The 21,968-nt window shown below is 56.8% G+C and overlaps 4 protein-coding genes across 4 annotated transcripts; 3 read left to right on the top strand and 1 right to left on the bottom strand.

Annotated features, from left to right (window-relative positions):
- The first annotated feature begins 5,202 nt into the window (after positions 1-5,202).
- On the top strand, positions 5,203-7,728 carry GGS23DRAFT_548099 (glycoside hydrolase family 16 protein). The gene is made up of 2 exons (XM_051515126.1): positions 5,203-6,320; positions 6,398-7,728. Exons 1-2 carry the CDS (start codon positions 5,845-5,847, stop codon positions 7,332-7,334), a joined length of 1,413 nt encoding a protein of 470 aa, XP_051376092.1. The 5' UTR covers positions 5,203-5,844; the 3' UTR covers positions 7,335-7,728.
- A 4,125-nt stretch (positions 7,729-11,853) lies between these two features.
- GGS23DRAFT_602505 (glycosyl transferase family group 2-domain-containing protein) lies at positions 11,854-14,883 on the top strand (the record flags this gene model as incomplete). The annotated part of the gene is made up of 4 exons (XM_051519333.1): positions 11,854-12,297; positions 12,405-13,052; positions 13,167-13,617; positions 13,742-14,883. The coding sequence occupies 4 exons, from the start codon at positions 11,854-11,856 to the stop codon at positions 14,881-14,883; spliced, it is 2,685 nt and encodes an 894-aa protein (XP_051376091.1).
- Positions 14,884-17,291: 2,408 nt separating this feature from the next.
- GGS23DRAFT_592698 (glycoside hydrolase family 16 protein) lies at positions 17,292-18,720 on the top strand (the record flags this gene model as incomplete). The annotated part of the gene is made up of 2 exons (XM_051517916.1): positions 17,292-18,103; positions 18,225-18,720. The coding sequence occupies 2 exons, from the start codon at positions 17,292-17,294 to the stop codon at positions 18,718-18,720; spliced, it is 1,308 nt and encodes a 435-aa protein (XP_051376090.1).
- A 493-nt stretch (positions 18,721-19,213) lies between these two features.
- Positions 19,214-20,729, bottom strand: GGS23DRAFT_174699 (uncharacterized protein). Its single transcript, XM_051511583.1, has 3 exons — positions 20,295-20,729; positions 19,982-20,203; positions 19,214-19,826 (listed from the first exon to the last, which is right to left on the bottom strand). The coding sequence occupies exons 1-3, from the start codon at positions 20,589-20,591 to the stop codon at positions 19,581-19,583; spliced, it is 765 nt and encodes a 254-aa protein (XP_051376089.1). The 5' UTR covers positions 20,592-20,729; the 3' UTR covers positions 19,214-19,580.
- Positions 20,730-21,968: the final 1,239 nt, after the last annotated feature.

Below are 21,968 nucleotides of genomic sequence, written 5' to 3'. Positions count from 1 at the left end.
CCATATTCGAGCATATTGGCCTGTGGAAGCGGCAGGCGCTGGACAAAGCCTTGAGGTTCTTAACTTGGATTCTGGAAAAGAAGTCCAGGGTCCCCTAGCTACCTAGCCAGTCCGCATTAACGGATTTCCAAGAACAATATCGGCCGGTGCTGGAAATCCCCGAGTCCGATGAAAGAACAATAAAAAACCGAAGAACTTCAAAATATACGCCGAAGACGCGTTCATGGTGACACAGGGTCGGCAGGAGGAAATGGGCTTTCGAACACATGAGGCAGGAAAGAAGCAACGGGATTTCCGAGGGTCTTAGCAACTTATTGTATGCTACTTAGATTCCGTATTTTCATCTTCCTTCTCTGAATCGACTCGGTCACCAAGGAAGTCGTATTAGGCCAGGAGGAACTATGCCACCTTCGAGATCTCGCCTTCCAGGAGTAGTTGCGTTTGTGATTGCTTGCTTCTAAATTGAACTTTATAGGCTTACCTGGGGTTTGAAGCCCTTTCTAAGAAATGACGTTGTCTCGTAAATATAGCGAGTTTGGGGACTTTCGAGCAGTATTGCCCACAACGCAGACTTGTCGTGATGAGATTACCACACCGAAAACCCGATACATACACAAAGAGGACATGTACTCAAGTCATAGAGCGCGAACAAGCCTCTGAGCTACGAAAGTAAATAGAGATATTCTAAACTGATAGTGCCAAAAGTGACTGGAGATATCGTAGTTTATCCATCACGAGCTGCGGTAGCTTACGCTATGAGAGCATCTATCCACGTCTGGCTACATTCTGGTTGTGATGGGTCCCGGGCGGGTTTTTGCTGTGTTGAGAGATGGATTACAACTATAGAATCAACATAAACCAATGGCTCTTCCTGAAGTATGGTTTTGTACAGAATATGTGGTTTTTATGATCCTTGCTTTCCTGCGCTTCGCCCGACAACTACCCACATACTTCCCCTCCGCCCCTTTCGCTCCGCTATTACGCTTTTGATCAGCCACACAAAGAGGTCCAGTTTAAACAACTCCACTTGTAAAACAACATAGGATTTCAACCGTCTACGCGGTACACAAACTCGGCGTGTCGAACTTAACCGCCGCGCAACCTTTCGCCCAACTCAGCCCTACGGCTTAAATCTTTAGCGCAAGGCTGAAGCAAAAGATGCCGCCCCACGCTACGAGACACAGCTGTACCTCTTGTTGCTCGTGCCTATGCGCACATTATCACACTCTAACCGCCAGCCCCCACATTCTGCGATGTGGACGCGGGCAGAGAGGCCTGTCGGGGTAAGCGAATGATCGTTGACGGCGTGTCCTATCCCGTCTGCATGCCGCAAACTAATCCCTAGACTTAGATATGCTCTAGGAAAAAACCTCTCTAACTGCCGACGCCGGTGGAAGTTTGTACAACGCGCGTACATGTGCCGTCCTATCCCGTGAATGCTACGTCGTGTGCAGTGTACAAGCGAAGTTGTGGCCGGGTCTGATTCGGGAGGTCTCCACGACGGGGGAGCGGGAGACTCGGGAACGCGACCAACCTTAATTTAGCACTGCGGACGCCAATTGGCTGCAGATAACCTTATATCCTTGTGTATATCGTCCCCACTTTTCCCCAAACGGGGAAGGTTCCTCGGCTGATTGTTGATGACGTAATCTGATCTCGACCGGTCTCGACCTGAACCAGCTGCCATCCGGCTGACTCGACGATATAACTTACCTGCCTGTTAGACATCGCCGGGTGAATCAGCTGGACCGGACCGTAGCTACGACTTCTGCCTCGGCTGCGGTCTTCGGCAGCGCTTGGGCAGGACGTGCGTCGCTGTCCGCGGGCACGCGCGACTGCCCTCGCGCGAGATGCAACCTCGCAGTGCGCCCGTACCACTTTGCTCTCTAAGTAGTCATGAGCCCGTCAATGGACGGCCTTCCGACTGGAGTATGACACAGCAGTTTCAGCAGCACAACTCTCGGACTTCCGGGCGAGACCCCTCATGGGCCCTCGTCGCTGTTTCAAGCGGTGGTAGCGGGCAGGAGTAGTAGCATCAGAGCGTCGCTACGACACGAGCCTCGGGCGGGGAGGATGCTGCCTTCGAGAAGACACATGACGGCGACGGCAGGTGACAGAGACGGATGCGGACCCTTCTCGATGGGTACGACGTAGTCGACCATCGTCGCCGGGGCAGGTGTTGTTCCTCAGATGTTTTTCCCTCCTCTTTGTGTGCCCCGGATATGACGGATCTATCTATATGAGGTGGTTTCTGCCGCCGGTAGAAGAATCGTGTAGGCGGATATTGTTACCTTGTTCGTCGCCGTCGCTGCTTACCGCCAGCATGGGGGTCTCGATTTTCGTTCTACACGTACGTGGGGGTTTTCGTGTCTGAGTGACCTCCCGCCTGCCTCCTCGGCATAACTTTCTGTCTTAATAGGCACGGACAGATATCCCTAGAGGTAGGGCGTGACGTGCTCGTCATCAGGCCATCCTTCGGCGAAGCAAGTTGGCTATCCTCTCGGATTGTGGTTACATATCGTCGTAGCATTTGTGTATTGTGCGAAAAATTTACTGTCGCCGCCATGGTAAGTCGCGGTCTGGTTTTCGCACGGATCGTCACGGAGCTGAGCAGTTGAAGATTGACAGCTGACGACTACCTGCCTACCAGAGCTTGGACGCGCTCGGTGACGAATTGTGGACCAGGTTAGACCGGGAACGGCGGTTCTCGAAACTTGTCGAGTGGGCCATTCCGAGGGCGTTCATCGAAGGGATAAAGCGGCGTGAGCAGTCTGGGTAGTTGAGGCAGTTATCCGTTCTAGACGCGTCCCAGCCAGGCGGTTCCCCCGAGGAGTATTTGGATGGGGTATTTGGCGACCCGACTTTGAGCCCACGGGCATGGCGGCGGCAGCGATGATTTCTCGGTTATCGGAGACCCCACGAAGCGCCTTGACGACGCAATATCCACGTTATTTCCTGCTTGGCTTTTCAAAAATTCGATGGCTTTGTTCGCCTTGCGCGCTCGCTGGGTTCCTAGTTCGTGCGCGCAGCGGTTCCCCTTGGCGCTCGGACGCGGTGCTTACAGGCCCGATCCTGGGTCTGCGGTGAGAGAAGTCGTCTGATTCTTGTTTATATAGCATGCATGGCCTATGCATGTTCCGGATTGCATGTCCTCGATAGCCAACCTCGGTATGCTTTGCCTACATCCTGTTAGATACTCCTTTGCTCATATACTAGCACACTGGCTGCCTACCTAGATATACACTATAGCGACTCGCATTACCTACATCCGCAATTGAGCCTTGGGCTTGTTGGTGTTGGTATGTGGTTTATTTAGCAACGATCACGCTAGGGGCGAGCCGAGAGATGCTAACGGGTGCTACGTGGTAGCGCGCGGCAGGTTGTTAGACCGTCTTAGGTAGCGCACCGCTGCGACGCCAGCGGCCACTAGACGAGGACCTAAAGGGCATGACCTAGGGTTAAGTAATTTTATCTACCTAGGTACCTACATGTGTAGGTACACATCTACCTGCTCTATGAGGGAAGATACCTGGATAGGTATATATCCAAGTACCTACCCCGTGGTGGTGTGGGCATGACACCTAATCGGAATTTACTGCCCTTTTTCTACGACTACCACCTCGATGCAGCTGGCAGCCGACAGCCAACAGCCAACGGCCAACAACCCTGACTTAACCTCCCGAAATCCCTTCACACGAGAGGAATTTGTTCGCTCCCCGTCACCTTTTCAATTCCTTCCTTCTTCCCTCGCTGCCCACCGCCGCCTAATTCCCATTATGTTCCCTTCACATTCCGCTGGAATAGGTACTCACCCTCCGGATCGCTCCAGCACGTCCCCCCTCAAGGCGCGGCAAATGATGAGAAACAATCCTGGGAGAGCGAAGTGACCCTAGAGGGCCAACCACAGCTCTCGGCACATTTTGCGTGATGCCACGATCGCCTCAGTCCTCTCTGCGTGGCTCCACCTAAGCATCCAAGCACCCGAGTCCTCCTGGACATCCGTGCTGACCTTGTTCTTGCCCGTCCCTGCTTTCGTACCGTGTAGAAGATAAGGTGCTGACGGAGAGCGACTCGGGGATCGAATTCGTAGCATAGAGCCGTCGTGCGAAGGATCGTCCCCGAGGGAACCTAGTGAGTGCTGTCTAATTCTTACCTGTCCAATGCCATCGCTATTCGATGTCACCCTGTAGTAGCGGGCAATCAATCCAGTAGTCCCATCCTACGCGCCTCCATATTTAGGCGTCGTCGGTGGGGTAATACGAGCTTTGCCCCCCCGTAAGATCTCTATCTCCCGTGCGAAAATTTCGCAACCCGTATCTCTCCCTTTTCTCGAGCCCGTCTGGCCCTATCGCGCTCCTGACCAAACGGCGGCATCGGTTGCGAGGAGCGCAAAGCACAGGCTCATCCCACGCGAGACCCGTTCGCCTCCGTACAACTCGAGAGTTGGCATCTCGTAGATATCAGACGGCCTAGCCTCCCGTTCGGGTGTTGGTCGCCGCTCTCGACACGTCTATCGATGTCGGTGGCGGGCTGGTTTGGTCAATATTTCGTCATGTCCGTGGCATTGATGATTCGGAAGGGCTGAAGGACGCCTGTTCAGACAGCAAAGCTTCGCGAACCCTTCCAGGACCCATCACTCTCCACCTCTAGACCTTAGCCAGACGCCAGAGCTGAGCCAGCCGCAGCTTACATGGCACACATTCTTCACGTCCCAAGTTCGAGACTCTAGGCAAATTAAATTTCCTCGCCCGTTCCGTCACACGGATGCGAGCCACGCCCATCAATAATCTCCCAGCCCACCTTTCGCCTCCCGGCCTGCCAAGTGACCTGTCGCCTTAGGCTTCTGCAGCTCGAGGTCCAGCCGCTCGGGGCGCAAACAGTTTCCGGCCAACGAATGCCCTGCGGTGAGCATGGCGATATCAGCCTTCAGAGCCGAAGCGACCGGGCCAGTCAGTTGGCGGTCGCCCATCCACACGAGTGAATCTCGTCGACGATGCATCGTCGTATCCCGGAGCGCCCATCATGGCGCACCAGGGCATTTTAGTCTACAAAGTGTCGATCACCCAGTCTCTGCCGAGGCGTCCGGACCGCGTAGCTGATCTAGCCTAGTAGGTATGTCTCTACGTAGTTCCTGCGACCTTAGGGGGTTGAGAGTCGCCGAGGCAAGCTTCTCTTGTCTGGCATAGCTCAAAAGTTTGGGCGGCTAGATCCTTCAGGGCGGCACCATGCCATTTGCCCATATGTCTGTCTGCCTACCTGCCCGCTGGTACATACCCGTTCAAGTTAGACGAGGAACGAGAGGAGCCTTGTCCTGATACCATGCCTCTACTCCCTGGTACTTACTGTCATATTGGCCCCCTGCAGCCCTCGAGCTGCATACATATGTATGCACCAATACTACTACGTGCTTGCCTAGCTATGTACGAACCATCCCTCGAAAGCACAGCAACAGTATCGAACAGCGAGTTCTGGACCGGGAGGTAGAGAGGGAGAGAAGTCGTGATTGGACCCGGGATATACACACCGGGAAGGCCAGTCCTTCTTGTCGACCTCACCTGCTTTTTACCCCCCTCACCCGGTATATCCTCTGCCTGCTTCTCTTACCAGCTAGATTTAAAAGGTGCACCCGGTTTCGACGCTCCCTAGGATCGGATGATAAATACTTGCTCTCCTGCTGGGCTGGTTGCTTGCCTCATCCTATAATTGCATTCCCTTTGGCCCTCTTCTGAGTTCGTCTGGTATCGAAGGGCTACGTCAGGGTGGACTTGCAGCTGGCCAGCGCTATTCGTATCTCCCATCCACGCCGGAGTCCTAATACTTCAGGGCTACGCGAAACCTGGCGCGATGGAACAACATCAGGCAGGCAGTCCTTCCGTCCAGTCGACGGCTTTACCCACACCCGTCCGACCAGGGACCCCCAATACGGACGGGACTCCTCAGGACGACAGGGTAGAGTCCCGGGCTTCGCGAAGCGCCGGCCCCGTGAACCCTTTCACGTCACCGTCCGTCTCACGCCCAAATTCTAGCTACGATAGCACCGATGCCCTTGGGCAGGCGCCCGGTCCGCGTTATTTTCACTCGCGAAGAGTGAAGAAGGGAGAGGTAGAGAAGCCCTGGCTGGAGAAGAAGGACCCCAAGGAGAAGTGGGTTACCATCATCCCGATCCTCGGTATCCTCGTAGGCCTGGGCATCTCTGGGTTCTTGGTATGGGATGGCATACGCAGCGTGATCAAGCATGATTACTGCTTAGTTCTCGAGGACAATTTCGCCACTTTCAACGCGGATGTGTGGACCAAGGAAGTCCAGGTCGGCGGATTCGGGTAAGTTTTCGATAAAAAACGATATCCTACCCTCTAGGCAAGAGATGTGACGGCAGAACTAACGTCGGAGCGCGTAGAAACGGGGAATTCGTGCAGACCACCGGCAATGATGAGAACGTCTTTGTCCAGGACGGCCGCCTCATCATCAGACCCACTCTTCAGGATGCAAACCTGATTGAAAATGATGCGTTGATCAATCTCCTCGAGGACGGAACCTGTACCTCAACGCAGCCGTCTGACTGCATAGCTGCGACTAACACGACCGTTGGCAACGCGACCATTGTGCCCCCGACTAAGTCTGGTCGCATTCACACGAAGAAAGGTGCGAGTATCAAATATGGTCGCGTCGAAGTTACCGCCAAATTGCCCGAGGGAGATTGGATCTGGCCGGCCATCTGGATGATGCCCGTCAGGGATACCTACGGGGCGTGGCCGGCAAGCGGCGAGATAGACATCATGGAGAGCCGAGGAAACAACTGGACGTACGGTCAGGGTGGCAACAATATTGTATCGTCGGCCCTTCACTGGGGACCAGATCCCGCCAACGACGCCTGGTGGAGGACCAATGTCAAGCGCGAAGCGTTGCACACTACCTACTCGGCCGGATTCAACACCTTCGGCCTCGAGTGGTCCCAGAAGTACCTCTTCACCTACGTAAACTCTCGCCTGCTGCAGGTTCTCTACACTAACTTTGACGAACCCCTCTGGAAGCGCGGGAACTTCCCCGAGGCCAGCAGCAACGGTACCCGTCTCGCGGACACTTGGACGGGGACGGGCCGCTTGAGCACCCCTTTCGACCAGGAGTTCTACTTAATCATAAACGTCGCTATCGGCGGTACCAACGGATGGTTTGAGGACTCGAAGAGCGGGAAGCCCTGGATTAACGGTAGTCCTAACGCCAAGAAGGACTTTTGGAATGCGCGAGATAGTTGGCTTCCTACCTGGACGAGCCCGGCTATGGAGGTTAGCAAAGTAATAATGTGGCAGCAATGCGACGGCGACGAGGAACTATAGAGGCCCCGGAAGTTCTCTTGGTGGGGTGGGCACACAGGCGTTTTTTCTCTTTTTACTTTGACGTGCTGGGCTGTTTCAGCACATGTGGCATAGGCAGGGCAAATATTGGCTACTCGGATATCATAGAGAGAAAGGGTGTCACGTAATTCATCGGGAGGGGCGATCGCTTCAGAACAACACGAAGACAGGGAGGAAACGAGATACACTATTACACTATTCTAATGGCGGGCAACTAGAAGCGGGACGGCCTCCCCACCCATAGCACCCTTGCGAACAGGGCCTGAGATAATGGAGACACTGGTACACTCTTAAGCGAGAGCAAATCACTTATGATGCGACGACTGAGGTTGGATTTCCTCCCGAGTTGGCGGGGAGAATGCGGCTCGAAGGGTGAGTATGAAGGCAATTGATCGACGGCGAAGGGCCAACTAATTGGCGGACCAGATGCTAGGGATCTCAAGATGCAGCAGCATAAGGCAGCCAGGGTGCCAGGATAAGAACCCTGATCTCCCACGCTCCTCGTAACTACTCCACGGCCACGGTCGGGTCTCAGCCTCAACATGTCTGAGACAGAGGGCAGAGCTTAGTGTACCAGCCCTCATGTCAACGATGCGTGGCAACTTTTGAGGACATTGTACGCAGATGTTATCCGCCCGTTATGAGTTGACCTGCTGTGTCAGATCCCCGGGTGGTTCATATGTGAGTACACTCGGGGGCTCCCGACTGGACATCCTCTAGTCAAGTAGACAACGAGACGAAGCTCATACCGCCCCTTCGCTGTTCTATATCCGAAGCCAATCAGGTGGGCTGTCTAATCAATCTTGGTGAAGTAGACGATAGAGTCGCTGTCGGCTTACTCAGATATTTACCCGCGTCTCTCCTTTTCCGCCGGATCCCCTCCAGCCGCCAGGTATGCTCGGACGGCGTGTAAGGATTTGCCTACCTGACACACTGTGCCATAGATACGACCTGACCCGCGGCAATCCTGGCCACCACTCGCACCCGCCGTGAACCATTAGAAGGGGATTCGACTGCGGACGATGACTTCTGAGATCAGAGCGCGACGTGATAGCTCAATTTCGTATCTCAGCATAACCGGTGACGTAGGCGCGTAGTGTCTGTCTCGGAATAAAATGTCGATTGGTTAGGTGGTTTTACAATGGCTCGTCACAAGGCCACCCTGTTTACATCTACACGTCAACCGGCCTCAAACACCGGAACTTGAAGCGGTGATGGGGTTTAGATATCGGCCCTCTTTCGTGTAGACCGACGGACACGACCAGTCACAAGAGCTGACCGCCGATCGCCAGCCGCTATGCCCTCACGAGAACAGCACGACACTCGAGAAGGTGGAATACGCCATGGTCGTTTGCTCGTCCGTCATTGCAAGCCAGGTGGCATGGGAATCGGACCGCAGTGCGCTATCCGTGCTAAGGATGAGGCATCGGCGGTAACGAAAACAACAGAGCGAGCCACCTGAGGCAATCCCTCCTATACGGCGTAGCTTGTCTGCGGTTGACAGGTTAGCCAGACTAGCTCGGAGTCGAGCCGAATCTGCTAGGAGCGTCCTTGCGCGCGAGTCTTTGCAGGAAGAATACGAGAAAGGCGACAGGAGCCCAAAATGGCCAACAGTCCCCCGTCGTTCCAATCCCGACCCCGGTCGAGGACCAGGGCACACACGATGCGCGCCACGCAGCAGCAGCAATCTGCTTATGTGCGCCAATGGCATACTGCGCTCGTTATCGCGGTAGCTCCGGTCACGACAGTGTACAGAGATGTACCACGGCAAAATACGAATTTATTCTATTTATTTTATCGACCGATTGGGACGAGGGCAAGGGGGGGGGCGGATGGGCACTCAGGGGTCCTGGCTTGTGTACGGCTGCGGCACCGTGGGCTGTTGAACTTCGTGGACCATGCCTACCTACGTACATGGTCCCTACCACGTAGTAAAACTCCGCGGTGTCCTAGCAGTAGCCCGTCTAAACTTGTCGGTCTATCGTGTATCCTGCTGCAAGATTGCGAAAGAGGCTACCGACCTACTTTTATTTTACGCCACAGCTGTAGAGAGAATCACGGCGGGCCAGGGGCAGCCTTCTCTACCCCTTCCACCTCGGGAGACGCTATCTCGTAGCATATGCTCGCAGCCTATGGAAGAAAAGCGCGCGTTGGGTCGAGGTGGGCGAGCTGTCCCCTTATCACGCCAACCGCCAGCGGCGACTATATAAATAACCGCATATTTGTGTGGTTATATGCATGCACGTTGGGGGGAAAATGTAGAAAGAGAGAGAGAGAGTGGGGGGAGAAGAGAAAGAAGGAGAAGAAGAGAAGCGAGAAACTTCCAGGCATCCCATTTAGCGAACCCCGTCGTCGGTTACTCAGTAAGTTGGGATCGCAATGCCCATGTTTCTATGTACACACACAGATATTTCCCACCTTAGGTATGTCCGGATGGATGTAGCTCATGTAGGTTGCATGCGACTTACACTCACACACCCGGAGATGAGCAAGTAGACTCACACACATATGCTCAAAGGTGCACAATGCAGAGTCGGGCAAGGGTCTTCTGACAGCAAGCCCGCCAGCCCAGCACCAATCTATTGCTTCTCCCACCACAAACTCGGCTTGCCTAGAACGTGCCCAGAGCCTTATACCACGAGACCGCTCGCATACTCATCGAACCTCGAAGCCCAGAACGAAGCTTTCCCCGGGTATATCCTAGCCGGCATGTTTACGTCAGTTCACAAAGCCCTCTCTTGCTAACGGCAGAGCCGAGTCGCCCCAAGCAGTGTGGGTGTCACCACCAGAGAGAAGCAGTATTCTCTAGGTGAAATCTTTTTTTTTGCTCGCCCCTCGCTCGACTCCGTATCCATCCGGGGTCGACATCCGCAGCACCACCTGAACTTACGTAGCAATAGTTCCTCTATACCACGTCACTAACATCAATCAAGCAAGGCTTAGCGGCGGCGATACGACCGCTGCTATGTATTGTAAGTACTGCATATGGAGACGGGGGCCGGGGGGGAGGGGGAGGGGGGGACCAGGGGCGGGGCCAGGAGATCTTAGCTGCATATATCCAGGGGAGAGGGAAGACAACAACACTTGGATAGCCACCTAACGAGAAGGTATGTATCTTCCGAAAGCAGTCAGCCAAGTCCATGTCACATCCATCTAATCGCAAACGACAACTTCGAGTTGAAAGCTCTTCCTCCCGAACCCCTGTTGCGCTGCTGGAATTGGCCTGCCTTGGCAACCAGCCCGTCATGGTGGGCCTCCGTCTATCCGCCCACGCTGGCCCTGGACCAGTCGACTGACTGCCACCGGGCGACTGACTCTATGTTGGATTCTGCGTGGGATGAGCCGGATGACGAGGGACAGCTGTGTGGCTGCTGCCCTTATCCCGAGCCGGAAAGCTTTTATTATATTATTGATTAACTAGGAATTCCACTATCTCCAGTCCCTGCTCTTTTTTTTTTCTCTTTCCCTCTCGTCGTGCGGTTGTTGCGAGGCCAAACCTCGCTGTCCATTCTTGTCCCGGTCCCGGTCCGGCGACTATTGGTCGTCCAGAGATATCGCTCTGGCCCCTTCGTCGAGGATTACGCGCAGCGGATGTGGCTGTCGACTAGACCAACGGCGCGAGAAGAAGAAGAAAAGAGGATCTTAGGGGCAGAGAGAGAGTTGGTGTAAGCGGTCAAGCTGGAAGCTATCGATTCGTCCCTTTCCAGCCCATCCCGTAAGCTTTTAATTGCAGCTGCCCTTGCTTCGCTCTCGTATGCGGAAGAGAGGAGGACGAAGAAACAGACCAGTCGATTCCTCGACTAGGACCTATCACGCCTTCTCCCCTCCCACCTTCTTACCCTCCCACTCGCTCCATATCTGTATACGGCCCCTCTCACCTTCTTCCGAGCCTCCAGAGTCCTAACCCCATCCCTACGAAAGTCAAGTGGACGTGGGACAGTCATTCGCTACCTACTTACTTGCCTGATCCGTCGACCTCTTCCGACGACAGGAAATAATTCTAGAGCTGTGGTGGCTTAATATCGGACCAGCATCGTCATAATACCCCCTCCCTTTAGTTTTCGCTTCTGGTTGCCGACCCCCACCTCGGGCCCTTCTTATTTACTATTCTTGTGAGTTTCCTCTCGCCCTCCTGCTCGTAGATCACAGCTAAGGCTTCTATAGTACCTGTGACTCGGGAGACCCGGAGCGGCTATATGTTAGGCCTCCCTGCCATATGATATCCCACGACAGCAACAGCAGGAATAGAGAACCCCGGTTGTTGGACGCCGTACGTCGCATCCATGTGCTGCTCCTCTCTTGCCTTTCGCCTTATACTAACATAACCCACCATACGGTACCCAGCTCGTCGGTGCTTCTCTTCCCTCTCACCACCACTCTCGCTCTCTCAAAATACTCGGTCCGGGTTTTAGGTAGCCGCTTAGCCACTCGCTTACTTCAGAGGAGGAGGGGGGGTTAGCCCTCCGGCGACAGACCAGGCCAGGCGAACGAGCGCGTGGCCATGGGTATATCCAACTACTTCCGGGCGCAGAAGCCCGAGGCCAGGAGGAAAAAGGAGGAAGAGGAGAAGAATAATAAGAATGCGGCGTCGTCAGCGTCGCAGGAGCCGCAGGTGATGAGCAACCCGTTTGCGGAGAAGGCGCCGATGAGCCACGACGACTTCGCCAGCCTCCGGCTGCCGCCTTCGAACGCGCTCTCGTCGCGCAACTCCTTATCGGCGCGCTCCGCGGTGTCGGCTAACAGCTCCATCTTCGTCGAGCAGATCAAGCACGAGGTCATGGTCAACTATCTCTACCAGCAGCAGTGCTCCCACCTCTGGGTCAGCGACGGCAGCGGCGACGTCGAGGGCGTACTGCTCCGCAAGAGCAGAGGCACGTATCTCGCCTGCCCGCCCGCCCTAATGGACTCGGATCTGGCGAACGCCTGCTTGGCGCTCAACGTCCAGGTAAGTCGAGATGTTCCCCTCCTCCCTGCCGCGCGCAGGCTCCTCTTCCTCCTCCTCTCGGTGCTGCCGGAAGGGTCCGTCCGCATGCTGACCGCGCTCGACGGCAGTGCGCCATGACGGTCAACTCGCGGGTGATCAAGACGTTCCTGTCGTGGTCGCCGGAGGCGGTGGACGTGCCGCTCATGAACGGGCTCCGGATCCAGATCGTGCCGACGGTGAGCGACCTGGCGAGGGCGCGCAAGCACCAGTTCGCCGCCTTCGTCGCGTCGGAGGCGCTGCTGGTCGTCTGGGACGACGACGCCCTGCACCTCGTGCAGCGCGCCAAGGCCATCGAGTCCGAGCTGATGGAGCTCGTCTGGCGGACTGACGAGATGGCGGAGGAGGAGGAGAAGAGCCCGCGCTATAAGGCCGTCGAGGCCGAGATCGACGAGGAGAGCGGCCAGATCAAGCCCGAGAAGCGCCCCGTCCATCTGCAGAACACGTACCTCGTCTCCATGGTCCTCGTCGTCGTCACCGTCTCCCTCGGCGCCGCCTGGCGGCAGCTCGCCATCGAGGTCTCCGTCGACGGCAGCTACACGCGGCTGGCCCTGATCGCCCTCTTCCCCGTGCAGATCTTCTTCACGCTCTTCTTCGCCCAGGTCATCATCGGCTGCTTGGCTCAGGTCCTCGGTCCCATCCGCCAGCTTACCCAGAATTCCAAGTTCTACTCCGCCCGCCCGCCCCCGAGGTTGCGAGGCGCGATGCTACCGCACGTCGTGAGTCGCCGCCCCCTTGATAAGAGTAACCTACTATTATACTCTCCCTTCTCCCCTCCCCCCCTCCTCCGCCCCCAGGGGCTCTCGGATAGGATTAGTTGCTGACGTACGAAGACGGTGCAATGTCCGGTTTACAAGGAAGGCCTCTCGGCCGTCATCCAGCCGACGGTCCGATCGGTGAAGCAGGCCATCAGCACGTACGAGCTGCAGGGCGGGTCGGCCAACTTGTTCGTCAACGACGACGGGCTGCAGCTGCTGCCGGAGGAGGAGCGGCGGGCGCGCATCGAGTTCTACGCCGATCACAGCATCGGCTGGGTCGCGCGGCCGAAGCACGGCGAGAACGGGTTCCTGCGCCGCGGCAAGTTCAAGAAGGCGTCCAACATGAACTTCGCCCTCATGGTCTCGTGCAAGGTCGAGGAGAAGCTCGCCCTGTACGAGCGCGGCCCTGACTGGACCCAGGCCGACGAGGCCGCCGCCTACGAGAGAGCCCTCAAGGAGGTGATCGGCGAGGACGGCCGGGCCTGGGCCGACGGCAACATCCGTGTCGGAGACTACATCCTCCTCAGTAAGTCCCTACCGTCACCCTCCTTCCATCGCCCCGCCTCCTCCTTTTATCCAGACTCTACGAGACCGCGGGCCTTGCGGCGGGACGGAACCGACGATTGCTAACCGGATTGCTTCCTCTCTAGTCGACTCCGATACGCGTGTCCCGGCCGACTGCCTCCTCGATGCCGTCTCCGAGATGGAGCAGTCTCCCGATGTGGGCATCATGCAGTTCTCGTCGGGGGTGATGCAGGTGGTGCACACGTACTTTGAGAACGGCATCACCTTCTTCACGAACCTGATATATAGTGCGATCAGGTACACCGTCTCTAACGGCGACGTGGCGCCGTTCGTCGGGCACAACGCCATCCTGCGGTGGAGCGCGATCCAGCAGGTATCCTACGAGGACGAGGACGGCTACGAGAAGTTTTGGTCCGAGTCGCACGTCTCGGAGGACTTCGACATGTCGCTCCGCCTGCAGTGCAGCGGCTACATCATCCGCCTGGCCGCCTGGGCCGGCGACGGCTTCAAGGAGGGCGTCTCGCTCACCGTGTACGACGAGCTCGCGCGGTGGGAGAAGTACGCGTACGGCTGCAACGAGCTGCTCTTCCACCCGATCCGCATGTGGCTGTGGAAGGGCCCGTTCACGCCGCTGTTCCGCCGCTTCCTCTTCTCCAACATCCGCTTCACATCCAAGATCACGATCGTCTCGTACATCGGCACCTACTACGCCATCGCGGCGGCGTGGATCATGACGTCGGTCAACTACTTCATCGTCGGCTGGTTCAACGGTTACTTGGACAAATACTACATCGACTCGTGGCAAGTCTGGTTCTCCATCATAATAGTGTTCAACGGCTTCGGAAACATCGCGCTCGCCGTGATGCGATACCGGGTCGGGGAGAGCAGCTTGCTGCACGCCATCTTCGAGAACTTCAAGTGGACGCTGCTGCTCGCCATCTTCCTCGGCGGCCTGTCGCTGCACGTCAGCCAGGCCATCCTCGCCCACATGTTCGAGATCAACATGACGTGGGGCGCCACGTCCAAGGAGGCCGAGTTCTCCAACTTCTTCATCGAGGTGCCCAAGGTCCTCAAGAAGTTCAAGTTCTCCATGATCTTCTCCCTCATCTTCATCACCGCCATGATCGTCCTGGCCGTCGCGCCCTTCGTCCCCTACAGCTGGCGCATCCGCGACTTCGTCGCCATCCTGCCCATGGCGACCGTCGCGGGCAGCCACCTCCTCCTCCCCCTCGCCCTCAACCCGGCGCTGATGACCTTTTCGTGGTGATCGACATGTCGGCGGCGACACCGACTCGATCCCGCCTGATCCCTCATTTCTGCCCTTTTCTTTTCTTTTTTCTTCTCTTTCTGTCTGCAGACCGTTTTTGGATGAAGCGCTCCCGCGCGCACCGCGACGGGAATAGTACGATGGATTGAGTGCGAGAAGCGAGATCTACATCTAGAAGGAGGCCTGGATACGCACACGACGCAAGTTTTTCACGGCATGCCAATTACCGGGCCGTACGGGAAACGAATGGCGGTGGAGGGCCGGCAGGCGTACGAAGACGAGAAGGGCCTTCGGGCGAATATTCACGAAATCATTTAATTAGACACTGCACTGGCATAAACGAGCGCGGGAGCGAGCGAGCGAATTCCCTTGAACGTATTTAATGTCTCCCTGCCGCCACGGAACGGCGGCAGTTCTTGCGGTGGAGAGGAACATGTACATATAATGCATTGTCCACGCTCCGCGGTACTCTCTTTTGTGGTCCGTTTTCACGACATAACCCGGCTTCAGATTTACCGGACAGCGGTATACGACGAGTGGTAATAGTAGTAGGAGGTAATACTATAGATCGTGACGGGGAGAGGGGAGACGATGGAACGCTGCGGAGAACAGAATATACATACGAATTGGCCTCGCGGAACGCTTTCTCAGCTTCTCTCTAGTAGCGAATAGTAGTGACGTGCGTTTTCTCTTTTCTTCGTCTTTCGAATATCCAGAGAAGGCCGCGATGGGTGACCTTCCGAAAGAGAGAGAGAGAGAGAGAAGAGAGGGTTTGCACAGCTACGACTCAACGCGCCTCGGCTCTCTCCCGAGAGTCAAGACCAATAGTGCGGTTTCCGAGCCGAAAGAAGCCCTTGGCATTAATCCCGCCAAGTCGCCCTTTTGCCAACGCCACGATGGATTGGTATTGTATGTAGGTACACGGGTGCTGCGTCCCGCCTGATGCCATTGTGAATCCTCTTGGTCTGCGCCGTAATATTGGCTAGAGACCAAGATACCAAGCCAGGCCCAGTGAAACCAACCAGCCCCATCCCACACCATTGGCATATATGTATACATAGAATGTGGCCTAGCTATATATTTATTGTCTATGCACGTTATGGGCGCAAGCACATATTTCGCTCCAGTTCACTCCTTTGGGAATCCGTAGTTGGTCTGACTTGAGTAGGTAAAAAGGAGAGATGGACAGAGAGAGAGAGGGAGAGGGAGGAGGAGACGGTATCTCTCGTGGAAGCGATTGTTGCCGCTACTCCTCCTTGCCGGGTTCTCCCCACAGACAGGCCGTCGAGGCGCGAACCCCATATGTCTATCTCATTACCGATTCCTGCACCGCGGTGAGAAGGTCGACGATGGCCTCCCCTTACATACTACCTAAGACACACACACATTTGGGTATTATACCTACCTATGTCGATGGGCGTAGCACGTGTAGAAGTCCAGGCTAAATGCCGATCAGCTAGACTGCAACAAGCAACGCGTCGAACGACGCCCGTTGCAGATCGCCAGAGCCACCCCTGGTCCCTGGCGACCTTATCTAAAGTGCTCCGTGGCGCTGTATGGTGGAGCCAACGGCGGGTGCCCCCTTTTCCCAACTGGTACCTGGGGGGCTTCCTTGGGTGTTACCGTCATTTTACTTCGACACCCTCATCATTGGCACCGAGAGCTATTGTTGTCTTTGAGCAGAACAAGGGATGACGGGGTTGAATAAAGGGGCTAATTAGAGAGGAGAGGCCACCCCCCCCCCTCCAATCCCTTCCCTCCCCTTGTCCATTCCGCCTTCGTTCGTCATTTGCTTTCACATAGCAGGAAATGCTCCATTGACCCTTATTCTCTCTCTCTATTGTTTCCCGTCGAGGCCCTGGTGAAAGTCCAAGACTTACCAAGATTACCAAGTGCAAAAAAAAACTGCCACACACCCACGCTCCTTCATCGCATATTGTGTGCGACGACTTGAAACGACACCCACGATCCTTACCGCCTGTCCAGGTCTCTAGCAGGCCTTTCAGCGTCCGTCCTTATTGCTATTATAGATCCCTAATCCATACTAGCCATCGTGATGATAATCTCTCCGTCTTAATCGGGCCTTGGAACCTAGCGACGCGCTCTCTCCATCCTTTCCCCTCCCCCGACTTTCGCTCCTTGCTTGCCTCTGTTTCATACCGCCACACACAGTCTTTTGAACTTCTCCGTCACTCTCTCTCTCTCTTTCCAGTTTCTCAAGAGCTATGTCGTGGACGATATAGCCGTACAGACTCAATCTATTGGCTTGAGGAGGCTGGGATCGTCAAATCCTCTCCGCGCCGTAAATCACGTCCCGACGAGACGCCCAACCGAACCATTCGATCGTTAATTACCGCTACCGTCGTTACCACCCCCCCCCCCCCAAAAATCCTCGGCTACCCGTCGCGATGCCGTCTTCCTCGTCGTTAGTAGCGGCCTTAGCGCTGCTCGCGTCGGTCCTCGTATCTCCCGTCGCCGGCCAGCTGCACACGGACTGCAACCCGCTGAACGAGACGTGTCCGGCGGACCCGGCGCTGGGGACGGCGCACACGTTCGTGTTCAACAGCACGCCGCCGGCGGGGACGTTCAACACGACGGCGGGCGTGGTCAGCTACAGCGCGGACCTGGGCGCGGCGTTCACGATCAACCGCAAGGGCGAGTCGCCGACGCTGATCTCCAACTTCTACTTCTTCGGCGGGCGCACCGAGGTGCTGCTGCGCGCCGCGTCGGGCACCGGCATCATCAGCTCGATCGTCTGGTCCTCCGACGTGCTCGACGAGGTCGACTGGGAGTTCATGGGCGGCAACGCGACCCACGCGTCGACCAACTACTTCGGCAAGGGCCACCCCGACTTCCGCAACGCCGGCTACCACCCCGTCGCCGGCGGCGTCCAGGACGACTTCCACAACTACACCTCCACCTGGACCGAGGACAAGCTCGAGTGGTTCATCGACGGCGAGCTCATCCGCACCCTCCACGCCAAGGACGCCAACGACTCCTACTACTACCCCCAGACCCCCATGAAGCTCAGCCTCGGCATCTGGGCCGGCGGCGACCCCGACCAGCCCAAGGGCACCATCGAGTGGGCCGGCGGCGAGACCGACTACTCCCGCCCCTACACCATGTGGGTCAAGAGCGCCTTCGTCGAGGACTACTCGACCGGCAAGGAGTACTCGTACAGCGACAACAGCGGGTCGTGGGAGAGCATCAAGATCGTTAGGTAAGTGGTGATTCCCTGCTGCGGCGTCGGCTCCTCGACGCCCAGACATATCCTTCTCCTCTTTCCTTCCGTCACAGCTGCGTAAACCAAAACCCCTCGCTAACCGCGGGCCCCCCCGCAGCGGCAACTCGACCGCGTTCGAGAACATCCACCGGGAGCCGGAGAAGTCGCTGTCGGAGAAGTGGGAGGCGCTGCCGGCGGGGACGAAGATGGGCGTGTACGGGGCGGCGGGGGGCGTGGGCGGGCTGCTGATCGTCGCGCTGGCCGTGTACTCGTTCAAGCAGCGGCGCCGCGGCCGCCGGGAGGCCGCGCTCGCCGCCCAGCGCGAGGAGCAGGAGCGCCTCGAGCTCGAGCGCTTCCGCAAGGAGGGCCGCGACCCCGACGCCCTGCGCTTCGACGGCGCCGAGTACAAGGGCGCCGCCGGCGTTGCCACCGCTGCTTACGCCGTCCCCGACTCCCCCCCCGGCACCTCCGCCGGCCCCCCCGCCGCCGCCTGGGACCCCACCGGCCCCGCCCCCGCCCCCGCCGCCGTCCCCCTCCTCCGCGACGACGCCATGAACAGCCCTGTCGGCCCCCCCCGGAATAACAGCTTCCCCCCCCAGCAGGGCCGCTTCTGAGGTCGCCGTACCTCTCCCCCCCCCCCCCCCCCCGGACTCGGATGTCTTCTCGTTGGATACTAGTGCCCCTGCGGGCCGAGTAGAGCGGTCCCTGGGATCGAATCGGTCGGCAGGCGCTAGACTGCTACCCCCTAGAAATCATCGAGATGGGGCTAGGGAGAGGAAGGGCGCAGACGGGCATGGGTGGGGCAATAGAAGAGAGGAAGCGGAGAGAGGGGAAAAAAGAGTTCGGGTTTTTCGGCTGGTTACGAACGGTTTACGAGATTTATACAACTATTCGCGCAGGACCGGCCCCCGGTGTGAGGAGCTGGGGGCGGGCATATTTTGACGTTGTTGTGTCGTCCGTGGCATTTTGCCACCACGGTGGTGGGAATATCTAGCATTTCTGTAGTTGAGAAGAAGGGAGGGGATCCTATAGTCTTTGGTAGTGGTGTTCTCGGGTTCACTAATACAGCGCCGACGTAAACAGTAAAAATACCCCCCGCCCTCCCAACAGTCCCTGGTATCCGTGGTCCAGCGCGAAGCTCTCGCTCGTATTTGGCTACACTCCAACTGAGGCGCGCGTGCGTTGCTCGCCGTCCTCTGGGTCTCCGTATGTTCGAGCGGCAACCTGTTGTTCTAGAAAAGAGAGCCCATGGATTGATTGTTCGCACCCCGTTCCCGGTTCGAGTTTCAAAAGAATATATTGGATCATCGGGCTATCCTACGATATGTGCGGGCTGTCCTCCTAGTCCCCTCGTAACCTGTCACCTTCTCGCCCTGCTCCTCCCTCCCCCGTACGATATCCTCTTTCCAATCGCCGGCGTCCTAGCTAGGAAACCTCTTCCTCATTCGGGTGCTCGGAAACCGCTCTTTTCCATCTATTTGCATGCCTGCCAGCTGACGTGGACCTGCTGGGTGAAGGCAACGGTGGCATCGTCGTCCGAGATCTGGCCCGAGGCGGTCGCGTTGCTCGACGTCAACGCGATACGGTTGTTCACGTTGAGGATTCCAGTGGCGCCGCAGGGCGACCAGATGACGGAAGCAGTCGGGACCTGGTCCTGCTTGGTGTACACCTGGCCGCCAGCCCAGATACCGCCTCCCTCGATGGAGGTGCGTGTGGTAGTCTAATCGACGGGTTAACATTGTTGGCCATTGAAAAGCTAAATGGTGGGGATTTTGCAACCGCCTCCTAGAGCCCTCTGGATCTTCCTGTCCCGAGGTCCCAGTTACGAATGCGGGGATCAGGAGGCGGTGTCAGTCAGGGGTAAGGAGTACTCACGGTAGCACCAGCGTCCTGCGAGAAGTAGTAGGTCGAATAGAAAGTTCCGGTGACACCAGGGTCGAGTTGGGCATAACCGTGGTACGTGGACTCGACGATGGCGAACTGGAAGCCGCCTGGGTACTTGAGGTTCAGATGAAGCTGGCAGTTCTTAGACTTATCAGACACCTTGGTGCCAGGTCCGGTGTACACCTGGAAGGCGTCGAATCCGAAGGTGATGACCTAGTATCGAGTCAGCCAGCCCGTAAGCCAAACAGGGGGGCGATAATGGGGGTGGTAAATTCCATGTACGAGAGTCGAAAAGGGGGCTCGCCTTTCGGTCAGGGGAGAGGTCGGTAGTCACGGTCCCCTGAGGACACCCGTTACCACTAGCGGAAGCGCTGACGATGGTAATTTCGTTCACATTGGGGGTGTCACCGTTGCCGATGATGCCAATGGGGTTAGCCGCGGCAAGAAGGGGCATCAGGAGAGCGATGAAGGACCGCATTTTGACCTCTGATACACCGAGTATCTGGTTAGATGGGTGTTTTGAAGGGTGTACGGGTACTGGGAAGCCGGAAAAGCTGTCTTCCTGGGTTGTTGTGCTGATGTGAACCCGAATCGACTTCATCGGGGGATATGGCCACACTTATATAGTCCTCGATCCTCGTCGACGGATAGCAAATCAGCAGAGCCCAAGGCGGACAACCCAGTCGACGACTGAGTCTCCTCCGGCCAGCATGGATATTAGCTTCTGGCGAACCGAGAAGCTCTCGATAACATCGTGAGGGATCGTGAGAAATCGCAAGAAGACGCGCTGATTAATTTCGGGAATAGATTGCGAACCTAGACCGTGGGCTTTAGGAGCGAAACCCTAGCCGTCGGCCGTCCAGCCTCGCCTACAAATTTACGGTTGAATTGGCGGACAAGGTGAAATAGATGAATTCATATTAAGTCGAGCGAGCCTAGCTATTATAGTCTTTCCGTCGACTCGGTGCCGGATTCTTTTTATAGTAACAGCATTAGCAAACCGAAACCCCAGTAGAAGGCGAGAAGCCGGCCACATGACACGGTTGAGAGGCAACCCAGTGCTTAGCGATACACTAAGTTGAGATCCGCCGGGGGATGCCTGAGGGAGGCTCTGAAGACAGGAACCTGGGCACTGGCAACTTAGACAATATGGTACCGAGTCGAGATCTAGGTTCCGAGATAAAGATGCGAGACGTCACATCACTGAGCATCCAGACACACGCACCGCACCCAATGCTATTTTAAGTCCGTTCTGGGACCCGGGAGAGTGAGCTTGATTATCCATCCTGGAGGCCTGTCGACTCTTACGCCAACGACCGCAAGTTGAAGCCGGAACGCTGGGACAAGATGCGGTGACTCGCTCCTCCCGATACAGGCGGCGTCAGGCCTCTCGCCACCGAGGGCAGGGAGGGCCAGCCGCTCTCGATACCGCACGTTATAGCCAGCTGGGCTATCCGAATGTACTCTGAACAGATATCGGAGGATATCGTTCGCGGCCGCATTGCCTGCCAGCAGTCCAGGCTTACGCCTCCGGAGAGCCGTTCAGCTGGAAATGGCATAGGGACAAAGTGGTGCATTCTGGATCGGGAGCGCAGAACGTAAGGCCACATGAGCGCGGTGAGTCAGTCCAGAGACATGTGGACGAAAGATGATACCGATTCGGCTGCTTCCGCTGGGGGGAGGGAATACCGCGTCGCGTAGGGCGTCCTGGCTCCATGTATGAGGCAGATCTCCATATTTTGGCTTTCAATCCTCTTTAGCCTCTTTAGCCGCGTTGACGAGCAGCAGGGGGAGATGCGCATTTAAGTCCGCTTCGATGTTGCCCACACGTGTTCCCCGAGGACGGGATGGGCTGCATCGTCCGAATTCCGACAACGCAGACCAACCTTGCTGGTGCTCTGGGCTGAGAGCTGATCCGAATACGGACGTGTCCTCCCAAGGACCAAGCCGTTTCCCGGGGGAAGTTAGCTGTCGCCAA

Source organism: Durotheca rogersii (assembly GCF_024521655.1).
Source record: "Durotheca rogersii strain YMJ 92031201 chromosome Unknown GGS23scaffold_2, whole genome shotgun sequence".
NCBI classification, from domain to species: domain Eukaryota; kingdom Fungi; phylum Ascomycota; class Sordariomycetes; order Xylariales; family Xylariaceae; genus Durotheca; species Durotheca rogersii.
Note: the sequence above shows the minus strand (reverse complement) of the source record. Positions and strands in the feature narration are given on the sequence as shown.